The sequence below is a fragment of the Loxodonta africana genome, chromosome 8 (assembly GCF_030014295.1).
Source record: "Loxodonta africana isolate mLoxAfr1 chromosome 8, mLoxAfr1.hap2, whole genome shotgun sequence".
NCBI classification, from domain to species: Eukaryota; Metazoa; Chordata; class Mammalia; order Proboscidea; family Elephantidae; genus Loxodonta; species Loxodonta africana.
Genome location: NC_087349.1, coordinates 62,106,120 through 62,122,569, shown reverse-complemented (window position 1 = coordinate 62,122,569; position 16,450 = coordinate 62,106,120). Strand labels below are relative to the sequence as shown.

General features: G+C 37.7%; 1 protein-coding gene across 6 annotated transcripts in view; it reads right to left on the bottom strand.

Moving 5' to 3' along the window:
- ANKIB1 (ankyrin repeat and IBR domain containing 1) overlaps positions 1-16,450 on the bottom strand; it is a 163,534-nt gene that overhangs the window by 34,148 nt on the left and 112,936 nt on the right. For all 6 annotated transcript variants that reach the window (XM_003407150.4, XM_064289976.1, XM_010587269.3 and 3 more), the window contains 3 exons: positions 15,934-16,022; positions 7,046-7,190; positions 5,300-5,466 (listed from right to left, as the gene is read on the bottom strand). In XM_003407150.4, coding sequence (XP_003407198.2) covers positions 5,300-5,466; positions 7,046-7,190; positions 15,934-16,022 — 401 coding nt within the window. The remainder of the gene's footprint in view (positions 1-5,299; positions 5,467-7,045; positions 7,191-15,933; positions 16,023-16,450) is intronic.

Sequence of the window (16,450 nt, the reverse complement as noted above, 5' to 3'; positions counted from 1 at the left end):
AAACAGCATATTCAATATTTTTTTTCTGAGCAAAATCAATACCAGTATGACTGGCTCTGCTGTCAAAACATTTTCTGACAGAAAAAAGAAAATAATCATGAGGGGGAAAAAAACTGAGTGTTTTCAAAAGAAGATTCTGAAAAAAAAATACCACTTTTTCAAAAGGCCATTATCGCTTATCTGTGTGCTTGGTTTTCCAAGGCTATGTTGCATTAGACAGTGACAGATTTTCTTTTCCAGAATCTTATAGGAGAACACAGACATGCTGCTTTCTCAGGTGCTGGCCTAACCGGTAGGGTCATTTCAGGGTGTCATACCTGGTTAGCACAGTCTCTACTAGTTTCCAATGCAATACTAAGAGGGATATAGGAGAAGCTTATAAATAAAGAAAATGCTCGAGCAAGGGACTAGTAAATTAGGAAGAGTTAGAGGTTGTCATTTAATACAGTTCAATGTCTCTGAAAACTAAGCCATCTGGGAAAATAAGCCTGGACTTTTCCAAAGTATGGTAATGACCATGCTACCAGACATAATAAACCAAAACATAAACCTGCTGCTGTTGAGTTGATTCTGACTCACAGCGACCCTACAGGACCTAGGGTTTCCAAGGCTGTAAATCTTTACAGAAGTAGACTGTTAAATCTTTGTCCCTTGGGGTGGCTGATGGGTTCAAACTGCCAGACTTTCCGTGAGCAGCCAAGTGCTTAACCACTGCACCAGGTATAATAGGTGACTGATAATCTTAAATTATTAGCAGTAGGGAGAAAGGTATTGTGAGAAGAGTAATGAAGCTACTGAAATGTTTTGCAGATAATGGAAAGATAAATTCCTGGAGAGGAATCTTGCCACTTAGACAAGTGAAACTTAGCTATAGACACCAATAGAGTGGGTTCTTTCAGGAAAAAAGTGCCCTAGTAAGAGATTATAAAGAAAAAAAGTGATTGTCTAATCTGAAATCCTTAATCTTGTCCAAGTATAACTGGATGGTTAATACAACATCAAGAGATGAAGGGGCGGGGAGATGAAGGGATGGTTCTTTTCTTGAAAATGTGTCAATATGCACAATTGTTGGCAGGACTATATGGTGGCTCCAGACAATTCTGGAAATGGGAAAATCTTCTAAAGTTTCAAGCCTCGTAACTTAATGGAAGAAATTGCTGTCAAGGAGTTGGCAATTTTCAGGTCATGAGATTTTACAGCTTAACTTTTCATAACTTTATTAGTAACTAAACCTGAGTGAATAAAATCCTCATTTTTTATGATTCTCCCCTTCAACTAACATTTCCCCCTAATTAACAGATCAAATAATAATAATAGCTAATATTTTTGAGTTCTTAATGTATACTAGGCAATGTTCTAAATACCTTACAGGTACCGATTCATTTAATCCTCATAACAACTCTTTGAAATTGGTATTGCCGTATTTTTACGCAAATAACGTCACCATCTACGTAGTTTGCCCACTGCACCCTCCCCCCTGCAAGGTATTTTTCTAAGCATGCTATGCTAATTTTAATCATCTCTATATTACTTATAATACCTAATACAATGCAAATGCTATGTAAATAGTTGTTATACAGTATTATATTGTTTATTTAGGGAATAATAACAAGGACTGAGGTGAACAAGGCTCAAATGACAAGTGCTGGAGAGAGATTGAGGATCTGTGGAGTGGTGCGAGGCTACAGCAGGGTATGCCTACACATCCTTTCATTTGTGTAGATTCAGCATAGTGCTGAGTGTGCAGCAAATTCAAGTTTTGCTTTTTGGAACTTTTCTTTTTTTTCCCCTCCCAAATATTTTTGATTCACCGTTGGTTGACTCTGCAGATGCAAAAACCACAGATATAGAGGGCCTACTGTGTGTCACAGCGGGGAGTGTGTGACTTGCAAACAAAAAGTCTGACTCTGGAACTAGTACTCTTTATATTGACTACGTAAAATAAAAAATTATTATAAGACAGGATGCTTGTTTATCACCAAGTCATTCAGCCAGTTAGTGGCAGCGCCAAGTCTTGAATGCAGATTCTGTGTCTCCTAGATGAATACCAATCATGTGCTCCTCCAAAATTTGATAATGTGAACTCTGAAGCAGTATTTATTTAGATGGTATATTAGTTTCCTAGGGCTGCCATAAGAAATTACCACAAACTGAATGGATTAAAATAATAGGAATTTATTCTCTCACATTTGTGGAGGCTAGAAATCCAAAATCGAGGTGTAGGCAGGGCCATGTCCCTCTCTGAAGGCTTTAGGGAAGAATCTGTTTCATGCCTTCCTCTTAGCTTCTGGTGGTTGCCAGCAATCCTTAGCTTATAGGTGCATCACCTCAGTCTCTCCTTCCATTTCACATGGCATTTTCCCTGTGTTTGTCTTCTCTCTTTTTATAAAAACACTAGTCATATTGGATAAAGGGACCACCCTGCTTCACCATGATCACATCTTAACTAATCACATCGGCAAAAACCATACTTTCAAATAAAGTCACATTCTAAGGTTCCAGGAAGGACATGAATTGTTGGGGGGACGCTATTCAACCTAGTATAAATGGGTATGTTATTTCTGCATAGAGTAGACATGACATTTAAACAGGGTCTTATGATCAAACTCTACCAAATGAATACCATTATGTTTTCATTTCTGGCCATCAGAAGAGCTGAGGAATGTTCTATTAGTTGGCAGGACTTTGATACTTAAATAGTACTGCCAGTCTGAAAAAATCTTTTCTTACAGAATCAAAGCTCTTAAGCTAAGGTTTGAGACTCTGATTTTGCAAGAGGAGATGAGACTCAACTATTAGGTCCACAAATAAGAATAACTATATTTATTTTGCTCAGGGACTCCTGGAGAGTCTTTCTCTTGCCCATGAAGTCTGTGGAGAGGGAGATGAAACATGGAATTACTGCTTTAACTCAATTAAGATTCATGACCTTAACAAGGGAGTAGGCGTTATCAAAATCCTTATCATTGGTATTGGAGGAAAACACAATGCATGATGACAACTGTAATGTAAAGACACTGACTTTCAGAGTCCTCCCCCAAATACTTGACAGGTCTGCACACTGTACTCTGATGCACTGGAAACTTAAGTGGACTAGAAACTTGATATGGAATTGCCCATCAGGTGTATCACTATGATTCAAACTTTCCTATCAGGGGTTAAAATTTGTTTCTTAGTGGTAGAGACACTATTTTAAAGATTCTTTCCACAGTTTCAGGAAATAAATGCTCCACTGCTAGGTGATATATTAAAACACTCCACATTATTATTTAGAATATCCCTGCCAGTCCATTTCAGTGAATAACTGTAAAATGTTTGACTACCTATGGTTTTTAGAAGAGTAAAATTCCAAGTAAGTTTCTCAGTGTCTGATGCAGACAGTGGTGATTAAAGGGACCAGAGGAAATTCTGAGCTGATACAGGAAAGAAATGACCAGTATACTAGGTTAAATTTGATCTCTTCTCTTAGCAGATCAGGATTTAGGTGGCCAAGAAGTATTTTGACAATAAATCTTTAAAGAACTGCCCGAGAGAGGAGAGATTTTGTGTCAGCTGAGAGGGCAGAGAAATTATACAGTAGCATATTCTGCCTTAATACAAAGAAAACAGAGGAGAGAAGGTCACTGGCTCAAGTGAAAGCCCATCCGTCTTTTGAATACCATCTGGGGATAATTTTGCTTGGCAAAAACCAGAGAAACTCCAATAATATAGGCTGGGGGGGGCAAGCATCCTAGATTCAGCTATGAAGGGCCTAGAACTTGGTGGCGTACAAGTTACAACAGAAAGGACTTTCCTTTAATGGGAAAGTCCCACCTTCTCTCCCACAGTGAATATATATGGTTATATCCAAGGAGATATCTCTTGAGGATGGCTCTCATCTGATTCTGTCATGTGTTCTTAAAAATGAAGAAATTATTACTGTCATTTGTTGTGGCTTTTCTAATTATCTTTAGAGAATTATTTCTGAGCTTTCTGGAGAAACTAAACCAGAATCACATGTTTTATGTTATAAAGATCTCTCTTGCAAAGCTTCCTCTGGCATGAAGCAGATTTTGCTTTTCTTTGAAACACAAGATAAGAGCATCAGACAACACGTGACCAATTCTACTTAGAACTTCTGATTATAGACAAAGCTCTTACAGTACATAAAAAAAATAGAAGCTAAGAATGTAAAAACAGAGATTGCAAACAGGCAATATAAAAATCCTAGAATAAAAAAAGAATAGATACATATATATAAAACCAAATCCATTGTTGTTGAGTCAATGCCAACTCATAGCCACCCTGTAAGACAGAGTAAAACTGCCTCAAAGGGCTTCCAAGGAGCAACTGGTGGATTTGAACTCGAACTGCCAACTTTTTGGCTAGCAGCCAAGCTCTTAACCACCACGCCAGCAGGGCTCCGTGTGTGTGTATAAATTCTGGAAATGAGCAAAAAGCAGAATAAATATTACCTCTTTTCTGATCATTTAATCAACTAAAACAAAACAGTTAATTATCATCACATCTATTCTGAAAAAAGCAAAATGCTGATGGCAGACAAAAACAGGTATACATAGCCACACATCCTATGCATTACTGATTTATCATCAGTTCATAGTTACTGAGTACTTATCAGACACTAAAAATTAAACAAAACACAAGACACAAAAAGCCTGTAGTCAGTGGTTCCTAGCTAGGACCGTGCATTAGAATTCCCTGGAAGCATCTATTTTCTTTTGGAGCCCCACTCCAAAACCTACTGAATCAAAGTCTCACTTGCCCAGGATGAAAACTTGGAAGTTTCTACAGTAATTCTGTGTATCGCTGGTTAGGAATCACTATTAAAGGTTTATATTTTAAGAAGAAAAAAGTTAAATTCTCTAAGCATTTCTAGTCTACGGTCAAGAATTTGGTATTACAGCTTAAGTGCATGGGCTTTGGAATCAAACAGAGTTGAGCTCTAATCCCAGTTCTGTCATGCCCTAGCTATATAACCCTGGGCAACTTTTCTGATAAAATGAGGATAATAACTACCCAATTCATAGCATGGTTGGGAGAATTCAATATACAAAGAATATCTGGCATTGTGTCTGGCACACATCAAGCGCACAACACTCACCTTTTAGTTAGCAGCCAAATGCTTAACCACTGCGCCACCAGGGCACCAAGCACACAATAAGCATAAACTATTCGTTTGATTACTAAAAATAATATCAAACTTACTATAATTTAAAGGCCTGATTCAACATACAAAGTCTCTTTAAAAATTGTTAGAAAGGTGGTTAGGTAGGCTGGCCCCAATTTGTCTTATACTAACCAGCAGAATAGGTGTCCTTTCCCACAATCCACAGCAGGGGCTCTCAGCAATGGGAAGCTGAGTGTATCAGATCCAGATGTACTTGATCCTTGTTTTGTTAGTCTGACTGCTCTTTCGCAGCCAGGAGTAGGACACCATTTAATGGCAGGATTATTTTCAACAAAGGCCTGTGGAAAATAACAGAAAATATTTTAACTCTGAATTCTAATATAGACTACAACTATGGTAACTTACTTTAGTTAAGAGCAAGAAAGAATGAAATAAAAGATTTGTCCGTCTCAAGAAATATTTAAAACAGTATTTAAATGTATAAAAGCCTTTATAAGAAGGAAAAAATGGCAGTTATTTTAGTAACATGATTTTTAGAATTTGTTTTCTTTAATCTAAAAACTGGGTAGATGATAAAAAAGTAAAAATGGCAGCTATTCACATAGAGAATACGTAATTAAAAAATGTTTTCTTATGGTGCCTAGCCACAACCGATGACTGCCCTGACAGGAAGCACAACATAGAACCCCTGAGGGAGCAGGAGAACAATGGGATGCAGACCCCAAATTCTCACAGAAAGACCAGACTTAATGGTCTGACTGAGACTGGAAGGACCCCAGTGGTCATGGCCCCCAGACCTTCTGCTGGCCCAGGACAGGACCCATTCCTGAAGCCAACTCAGCAGACATGGATTGGACTGGACAATGGGTTGGAGAGGGATGCTGGTGAGGAGTGAGCTACTTGCATCAGGTGGACACTTGAGGTTATGTTGGCATCTCCTGTCTGGAGGGGAGATGGGAGGGTAGAGGGGGTTAGAAACTGGCAAAACTGTCACGAAACGAGAGACTGGAAGGAGGGAGTGGGCTGACTCATTAGGGGGAGAGTAAATGGGAGTATGTAGTAAGGTGTATATAAGTTTATATGTGAGAGACTGACTTGATTTGTAAACTTTTACTTAAAGCACAATAAAAATTATTAAAAAAATGTTTTCTTATACTATGTGCCACTTTTCTGATGGAATATAATTATTAGTAGAATCTTAGGTGATTATTAGATGCATTAGGATGGTAAATTACAAAATGGCACCCTCTAATACATAAAAATCAATATTATGGTGCTTTCTATACTAAACAAGCAATAAAACTTTTTTTTTTTTATAAGTTCATGTATTAGAGTTTGGACTAGGAAAATCTGCAAAAGACAGTTAAAAGGTTGCTTTTAAATTCCACAAAAAAGAAAGTAATTTGCATATATTTTCTGAATAACTCCTCAATGAAAATAAAGAAGACAGAAAAAAGGATGAAATAAACATGCTAATTCATTAAAGAAACTACTACTTGGAAAAAAAAAAAAGATCATAAATTGTCACATTGATAATCTTTATTTCTAAATACTTATTTATACTTACGAACAAACCTAAAACCAGAATATAAAATATAATGTCTTTTGGTAAATTTGAACATCACCATGATTAATTACATAATAAAAGTACAATAGGCAAATCAGATTTTTGTTCTAAGCAATAATTTTACTACTTAACTAATAAGTAACTACTAGTTAACTATTTTAGCCTTTTCTTTTCCTTCTACTATATAAAATAATGCTTTAGCTTAAAACTTTAATGCCACCATTCTTTTTCTTGAAACAAAAGTCAGAGATCATTATTTTATGTTTTCAAAAATAAAACAAAACAAAAACCCATAAAATCTGTTTTATAGGTTTAATAAAATTACAATTAAAATATCAGAATTTCTATACCTTAATATCAAACTGTAGGTATCGTTTGTCCATCTCTTTAGAAACCACACTTTCTATGATATCTACAGGCACAAGTTGGAAGCAATCATATGCGGGGCAAAAAATGTTGTGAGCTTCACCTTCTTGAATTTTCAGATTCAAAAACCTATTAAAATTATCAATTGATAGAAAAAGAGTAAGGATAAAATTTATTTGCACATTCTAAGAAGCTATTCTTTATGATGAATTTTATGTTAGAGTATAGTTAAAATAATACCAATGAATATCACAAACATTACCGAACAGTTACTACCTACCCAGAAATTCATTATATATATACACACGCACATACATACATATATACATATACACCAAAATCTAACCAAACCCACTGCCATCTAGTTGATTCTGACTCATAGTGACCCTAAAGGACAGAGTAAACTGCTCCACAGGGTTTCCAAGGCTGCAAATCTTTACAGAAGCAGAACGCATATCTTTTTCCCACATATATACATGAATATATGTATGTAAAAATATATAATATATAAATATTCCTGTTTTGCTGTACCCTTTCTAAAAATGTGAAACTATGTATTTTTATTTGACATTAAAAATTCAGAAAAGAGTAACTTAGAAAGGTCACATTCAATTCTCATCATTCTACAGCATTAAATAAAAAGGAGCAATGGTATAGAAAATGCTGTTGTTAAGTGCTACCAAGTTTGTTCTGAGATGCTATCAAGTTGGTTCTGACTCATAGTGACTCTACGTACAACAGAATGAAACACTGTCTGGTCCTGTGCCACCCTCATAATTGTTATATTTGAGCCCATTGTTGTAGCCACCGTGTCAACCCACCCGTCAAGGGTCTTCGTCTTTTGCATTGAGCCTCAACTTTACCAAGCATAATGTCCTTCTCCAAGGACTGGTCCCTCCTGAAAACATGTCCAAAGAACGTGAGATGAAGTCTTGCCATCCTCACTTTTAAGGAGCATCCTGGTTGTACTTCTTCCAAGACAGATTTGTTTGTTCTTCTGACAGTCCACAGTATATTCAATATTCTTTGCGAACACCACAATTCAAAAGCATCAATTCTTCTTCAGTATTCCTTATACACTGTACAGCTCTCCCACGCAAAGGAGGTGACTGAAGATATCAAGGCTTGGGCCAGGTGCACTTTAGTTCTCAAAGTGACATCTTTGCTATGGAACACTTGAAAGAGTTCTTTTGCAGCAGATTTACCCAATGCAATATGTTGTTCAATTTCCTGACTGCTGCTTCTGTGGGTGTTGAGTGTGGATCCAAGTAAAATGAAATCCTTTACAACTTCAATCTTTTCTCCATTTACCATGATGTTGCTTACTGGTCCAGCTGTGAGGATTTTTGTTTTTGTTATGCTGAAGTATAATCATACTGAAGGCTGTGGTCTTTGATTTTCATCAGTAAGTGCTTCAAGTCCTCTTCACTTTCAGCAAGCAAGGGTGTGCCATCTGCATATCACAGGTTGTTAATGAGTCTTTGACCAATCCTGATGCCACATTCTTCTTCATTCTTCTTGTTCTGTGCAACATGCAAGCCACCACAGTATGACAAACTGACAGACCAGTGGTGGGTACAGAAATTAATCATAGCTAATTCAAGAGACTCTGGCGTGTAAGTGGAATATGGCATGCTTCTTTCAATTCTCTTTATATTTCATTGAAGAATATTAAAATGAGTTTTATTTACTGTCTAGGCACACTAGTTGAAGTAGTAGGAAAAGGGCATCCTAGAAAATGGCAGGAATCCAGCCCAAGGTGAAGAGGTTAAGAGCAGGCTTTTGAGTTAGAGAATTCCACATTTGTCAACAATAAGCTATACGATCGTAAGCAATTTATTTAACCTTTCTGAGCCTCAGTTTTGTGTTCTGTAAAATGGAGATAATAGCACACACTTCACAGGATTGCTGTATAGATTAAATGATATACAAAAACCAAACCAAACCCACTGCCGGTGAATCAATTTCGACTCACAGTGACCCTACAGGACAGAGTAGAGCAGCCCCATAGGGTTTCCAAGGCTGTGAATCTACGGAAGCTGACTGCCACATCTTTCTCCCGCAGAGCAACTGGTGGGTTCAAACCGCAGACCTTTCGGTTAGCAGTCAAGTGCTTTAATCGCTGCTCTACCAGGGCTCCTAAATGATAATGTATGGGAAATATCTGCATGGGTGCCTATAGGACAGAGCAGAACTGCCCCTGCCCCGTAGGGTTTCCAAGGAGTGGCTGGTGGATTTGAACTGCTGACCTTTTGGTTAGCAGCTGTAACTCTTAAACACTGCGCCACCAGGGCTCTGGCACAGAATAAGAATTCATAAATCTTTATTATTATTTATGTAATACTACTATAAAAATGACACGGCAGAGGCATCTGACCTCTAACTTGACAAGGCGGAAGGAGAATCAAGATCAATAGCCCAAGGCTGCTTCCTATGAGGTGGAAGTCAAACATACCTCCTTCCTGGCAGCGCTTTTTACCAATTCTGACAACATCTGTCCCTCCCACGGCACACTCCACTTCTCTGCTGAGTTCAATAATTCATTGCAATGGCCATACAGAACTCACAGACTTGCGATCATTGGGTTCATTAGGGAAGTAACAAGTTATAATTCAGGTTCAGGAACACTCAGGATACAGTTCTTCAATTAGGACAGTCTCTTCTCAGCCACGTCTGCAGGCAGGTACCTCTCCGGGCCTTGGCTCCTCTGCCAAGCCTCTGCCCTACTCAGGCAAGTGTTACAAAGCTCTTTCCACCAATAAGCCTCAGATGGCAGGCGCTCAGCTCTAGTTCCATGGGTCTGCAAACCTAGCTCCACCAAGTGTCTGGGGGCACCCTTCTCTGCCTGCAAGCCTCCTGGCCGAAGGCACTCAGCTTTTTTGCTCTATGGGCTAGGAAGCCCACCGCACCATCTCCTGCCAGTCGCCTTCGGTCTCCTGTGGTCTCCAGCTGGTCTCCTGCCAGTCTCCTGGTTCTGCTGCTACTGTTTCTTTGCTGCTGCTTCTCGCTGTCAGCTCTCCCTCTCTGTCTTCCATATTACAGCTCCTAAACTCTCTCTGGGTCTCCGTTTAAGCCTTGTGGATGGCAAAACTGACCAATCCCCTCATTAGGGTTCTATACACCTTATCTGCATAGTCCCACCAGTCATTTGGTGGGAGTTACAAAGATTATTGCTGGAAGAGCCATATTAAGTAAATCACTGCAACGCAACTGCCTATAGAAAAGCAGGAACCAAACAAATTTCTCAAGTGTGGATTACATCAGATTGAACACTTAAACCTTGAGACAATAAATGGAAAACTGGGCAATTAAGTCATAACTCTCTAGTCATTATCATCAAGTTTGATTAGTTCACTGACGACATGATCTTTTTCTTTTAATTCTCTTAGTGTTCTAATTCCACTGCACTTCACCAACCCAAAAACACCTCACTGAGAACTCATCAGGCCTGCTCCTCTGCTCCATTTCTCCCTTCCTCCACACCCTTATATTTGCACTTCAGAGAAAACTGAGTCCCCATTAGGCACAGAAACAGAGTCCCTCTCTTAACGTCCTCCCTAACACATCTCTAACATAGCTGTATACTTAGTTATCTTTGCCTTCCTCCCACTCACTTCAGGGAGGGAAGACTTCCTCCTTTACTCCAAGACTAATTCTCAAATCCTCTGGCCTGCTCTGGGACCCACACTATCCAATAGGCTATCTTCCATCTTTAACCTCTTACTCTCTCATGACTCTTACCCTCAGTACAGTAAACATGCTCAAGTTTTCCCCATTCTGAAAACTTTGTCAACCAAATAATCTTTTAGTTCCACGTACCTCTCCTTTGACATCAAACTTTCTTGATGAAATGGTTTACGATAACTTGTCCTTCCTTCCTCAAGTCCTTTCCATTCAATTCTCAACCTGCGGCACTCTGGGTTCTATCACCTCTTTGTTGAATGCCCAGCTCTTTACAAGGTCATAATAACTACCCGTTTGCCCACTTTATTCAAGACCTCTCAGTTTTTATCTCCTTTAACTTCTCTGGAACACCAGACATTGCTTCTTTCAAATTCTCTCTTCCCCCTGGCTTCCAAGATTTGTTTTCCTGGCATTCTCCTTACCTCTCTGGTTGCTCCTTGTCCATTTTTTTTCACTACTGCCTTTTCTCTCCTGATCACTTATACTTGTTTTCCAGGTTTTTATCTCAAAACTCTTCCCTCTCCATCTCATACAGTCTCCCTGGGTGATCGAATCATCCCTAACTTAAACTATCACCTCTATGCTAACAGCTCTGAAATTCAAAGCCTAGATCTCTTCCCTTAGTTATTTCTTATGATTACACACAGAATATTTTCACTTAAATGTCCCACAGGCATTTTAAACTCAACATGTTTAAAATCTTCCTCTCTACATTCAATATGATTTAAAAACCACACACATTCCACAAAACTGATATATCCCAAGAGAAGGGTATCCTGCACCTCAATTCCCAGTTAAAAATCACCTGAATTACTCTGATGCAGGAAAAACATTTTGGCAGAGGTTAAGAATCGATGAGTCACTCAGGAGAATGCTGTATAGCAGCAGTTCTCAAGTATGCTCTGTGGACCTGTGAGGGTCCCTGAAACCTTTTAGGGGCTTTATGAGGTCAAAACTACTTTCATAATGGTATCAAGACTTTATTTGCCTTTTTGGTCAAAACTGCTGGTGCCTTAGCATGAATCCAGGCAGTGATACCCAATGTACTACCAGTGCTTATATTTTTCACTGCCTGCATTTACAGTTAAAAAAAAAAAAAGCCAGTTTCACTCAAGAATATCCTTGATGAAGGAATAAAAATTACTAACTATATTAAATCTCAACCCTGGAGTACACATTTTTTTTCGATTCTGTGTGAAGAAATGGGAAATAAGCATAAAGAACTTCTGATGCATACCAAAGCATGATGGTTATCTCAAGGAAAAGAACTTAGGAGATTGTTCAAGTTGGGGGCAGACCCACCTGCTTTTTTCATGGAACACCACTTTATTTGAAAGAATGTCTACAAACAATGATTATTTACAATTGTGTATTTGGCAGACATTTTTTGAAAATGAATTAAGTGAGCCTTTCAGGTCTAGGAACAAAATAACAGTATTCGCTGCCAATGCTAAAAATTCAAGCCTTCAGAAAAATTAGAATTTTAAAAAACTTTTATCCACTATCATGAGCTTGAGAACTTCCTAATACTTAAAAACTTTTCTGATGAGGTTGGTGGTGATATATGAATATGAGTGTGACTTTCTGATCTTGTATAGTGAAATACGTCAACATTGGAAGGTCTCCATTACTCAGTGGACCACTATTTTCCAACGAATGGCATTAGAAAATCATGCATGGGTGAAAAATCTATTCAAAGTGTGAGACAGGCCAGTGGATTTTAATGTCAGAGAGTACAAATAGTCCATTGTCATGGTTTCTGATTTTACACTGCAAATAACCATTAAGAACGCTGGTTGCGTTTTGATGCATATCAAAGAACAGTATCCACTATTATCTAAATATGCTAATATACTTTCTTTTCCATCTGTGTATCTGTGTGAGGCCAGAATTCTTTACATACATTAACCAAAAGAATGCAGAAGCAGATAGGAGAATCCAGCTGTCTCCCATCAAAGCAGTCATTAAAGAAATTCACAAAAACGTAAAACCATGTTCTCGCTAAATTTTTTTTTTTTTTGGAAAATAGTTATTGTTAATACCCCAAAAACCAAACCCACTGCTGTGGAGTTGATTCCGACTCATAATGACCCCACAGGGCTTCCAAGGCTGTAGATCTCTACGGAAGCAGACTGCCACATCTTTCTCCCGTGGAGCCACTGGTGGTTTCAAACTGCCAGCTTTCTGGTTATCAGCCAAGCTCTTAACCATTTTGCCACCAGGGCTCCTTACCGTTAATCGTAAATGTTATTTATGTTAATATATAATGGGTTTACTATTTTTATTTTAAAATGTGTTAATAAGCAAATATTAATTTTCAGTGTTAGTTTCTAATATAGCATATATACCTATCCATATAACACATATAAATAAGAGCTCTTTGGAGTTACCAACAAAGAAGTTAGAGTTCCTTTTTTCACATAACAGGAATCTCTTTCCTTGAGCCATGAATAAGTTCCCTGGAAAATTGGATATAACGTATCTTAATACAGTTCCCGGGAAACCCTAGTGGCGTAGTGGTCAAGTGCTACGTCTGCAAACCAAAGGGTCGGCAGTTCGAATCCACCAGGCGCTGCTCTGAGTCGGAATCAACTCAATGGCACTGGGTTTCTGGGTTTAATACAGTTCCCTGTCAAAGTGCCTCCATATAGTTACTATATAATGTCTTGAATTTTATCTATTTTAAATATACCAAAGCAGATTCAATTATTTCTGGGGACTTAATGACAGAACTGATAACACTTCATTGAAAACCACTTCTCTGTGAGCCATGTTATTAATCCTCATCAAGATAAAATTTCTCACTAAATTTATGAGCAGAACATGGAGTTGATGAATATGAGCAAAAGAGATAAATGTGGGGCACATTTTATCTGTATTTTTATCCTGTAAGTCAGCGTCACAGATTATATCGTAGTTTCTGCTTCTTACCATGCTTAGGAAAATGATAAAAACTAGCATTTATTGAGTGGTTACTGTGTGTCAAACCTTGTTCTAAGCACTCACATATGAAGTCATTTAACAATAATCTGACAATAATCCTATGAAGTATGTACTTTTTTTTTTTTAAATACTTACTATTATCACCATTTCACAGATTAGGAAATTGAGGCACAGAGAGGTTCACCTTTTGCCTGAATCAACAACTAATAATAAGTAATAAGCAGCAGAGCAAGAATTCACAACCTGGCAGGACAGTTTATGTCCAGAACCTGAGCTCTTATCCTCAAAATCAGGAAGGATATTGTAGACTGGGTAGAAAGTAATAACCTCCCTTTCGTTTAAGCCTTTGGCATAGATGCTTCAAGCATGTGGCTAGACTGAAGAGATAGGGAGCTGGGAAAATTAAGACTGAGGGGCTTTCAAATCATCTAAGGACCTTTAAAAACTTCCTTATTTCTTAGTAGAGGAGTTTCTTTTTTTTATGTCTATAAAACGTTTGCCATTAATTTAAAAATGATTTTCTCAATACATGAATCATCTAACATGGAACTTGTTTCATGACAAGAACTACCTGGCAGGGCTGGGGAGGAGAATTCCAGGCAGGCTGTAAGGTACTGTGGAAAATAATAATTAGATCTTTGAAATTTAAATGTTTACATACTTTTCATGGCCAGTCTGTGATGAGTATGGGAGATGGTTTCGGTGACAGGAGTTTGGTGAGGAAGGTCAAGGAAGTTTAAAAAAATTCAATAAACCCCTGGTGGCTCAGTTTTCCAGTAGAACTCAGGTAACACTCCCTTGTGTGATAGTTAACAGGTTAAGCTAAATAAAGTACTACACCTGGGGAAGATTTCTGCCTCCAGAAATGGGCTGAGGATCGCTCTGGATTGCGAGCTCTGACCCTTGCCAATCTGTTTATCAGCTGTACTGATTTGACCCTGAAAACAAGGATGGAGCAGTTCTACTCTGCACACATGGGGCTGCTATGAGTCGGAATCGAGTCTAGTCCATGTTTGAAAAGAATGATCAGATGCTCTTACTGATTCTGACTTTTTAAAAAAGCAGCTGTTTCCTTTCTTCCAAATGAAATCCTGCCTCATTCCTCAATTTGAAAAACAGATAAAGAAAATGTACTCAAAATGGATCCAGAGTAAATATAAGAAGATCAGTGGTTGCCTACAGATTGGGGGATGGGGGTGGGGAGAGGAGGGACGTAGAGAGAAGGGAGAGCAATTCCCAGGGACAGTGAGAAAACTCTGGGTGTTGACGAACATATTCATTATTGTGACTGTGGTGACTGTTTCACAGGGATGTACATATGTCAAGGCTTATCAAATTATTTATTTTAAATACGTGCAGCTTATTGTATGTCAACAGCCCACAAAGTTCTTAAAACAGAAAATTTGCTCAGGTTCTTGCTCTCTCACCCGCATAGTATTCCCTAGCTCCCTACACTTCATACTCAGTACTCCATGAAAAAACAGTTTGAAACCTTCTGATTTTTAGGATTTCATTAAATACTAATGACATGTTTGACTAAGGTCATCAATTAGAAGAGCTTTGTGTCTGCAGAGATAACATGATATTGTATTGCTCGTTATATTGATTTTCTCTCATCTTGTTTACAAACCTCTCTCAAAAAGTACATTAAAGCAAAGTTAATGGGTGGTGAGAAAGTATAAATTTTGGTAACATAATGGGAAGGAGAATAGAGATAAACTCGAGAAGTAAGATAAATTTTCAGCTTGCAATACATAAGCAATCATACCTAAGAGAAACATTAAACTTAGAATTTATTATAAAGAAATTTTAAATATCCATATTCTTACAGATTTTTAAGTCTATTTGCTTGTCACGAAAAGTTCAGAGACAGCATAAAAACAAATGCTGAAAATTCTTGGGACATAAGATAGATGGGATTCTTGATATTTGGGTCCAGGCTTAAAATTTACATATATATATATATAAAACCAAACGCATATATGTGATATAAATTTAAAATTAACAAAACTTGTTTATGTCTACTTGTTTTATTCCAAAAAGTAGCTTACATTAAGCTAGATAACATGAATTAGAAGTAGGTGGCAAGACATCAAAATAAGAAAAAAAATTCTAATACATTTCAGTGTAACTCTGAAACAAATATAAATAATCTGTATCATTAATTACTGAAAGCTAATTAATTTTATTCCCAAATAAGAATGCTATCATGAAGTAAGAGATGCTAAGCTGTTTATATACTCACGACTCCCAACATCCTCTACAAAAGTCATGTCCACAGGGCATATCCACTGGGTCTTCGAATACAGAAATACTGCACATACAAATGTCACACTGGAGATGAAGAGAACAATTATGTAAACAAAGTCGGACTTTGAAGGAAGAACAATAAATTCAGTTTGTTCTTTAGTTTAAAAGCAAAAGCAGACTACTAAATTATAAATTTTAAGTTAAGTGTTTCAAAGTTTTGAGGGAAGTTAGAGTTAGCGTGCCTACCTTTGACTGAACAACATACATCATGCCTACCTCATTATATACTATTGTAGGATTTCAGCTTTTTAATCCAGAAACGAAACTCTTAAATTCCAAATTTATGTATTAAATTTATCAGCAAGTGCACATTTGGAATGGAAATATAAGAAACAAATCATTACAGTCTATTCAGGTCAAGATCAAACTGCATGTTGCAAAATAACCACCTCAATATCATGTCCTTCACCCTATGCTCACCCCAGGAAATTGACAAAAACACAGTCACTTTG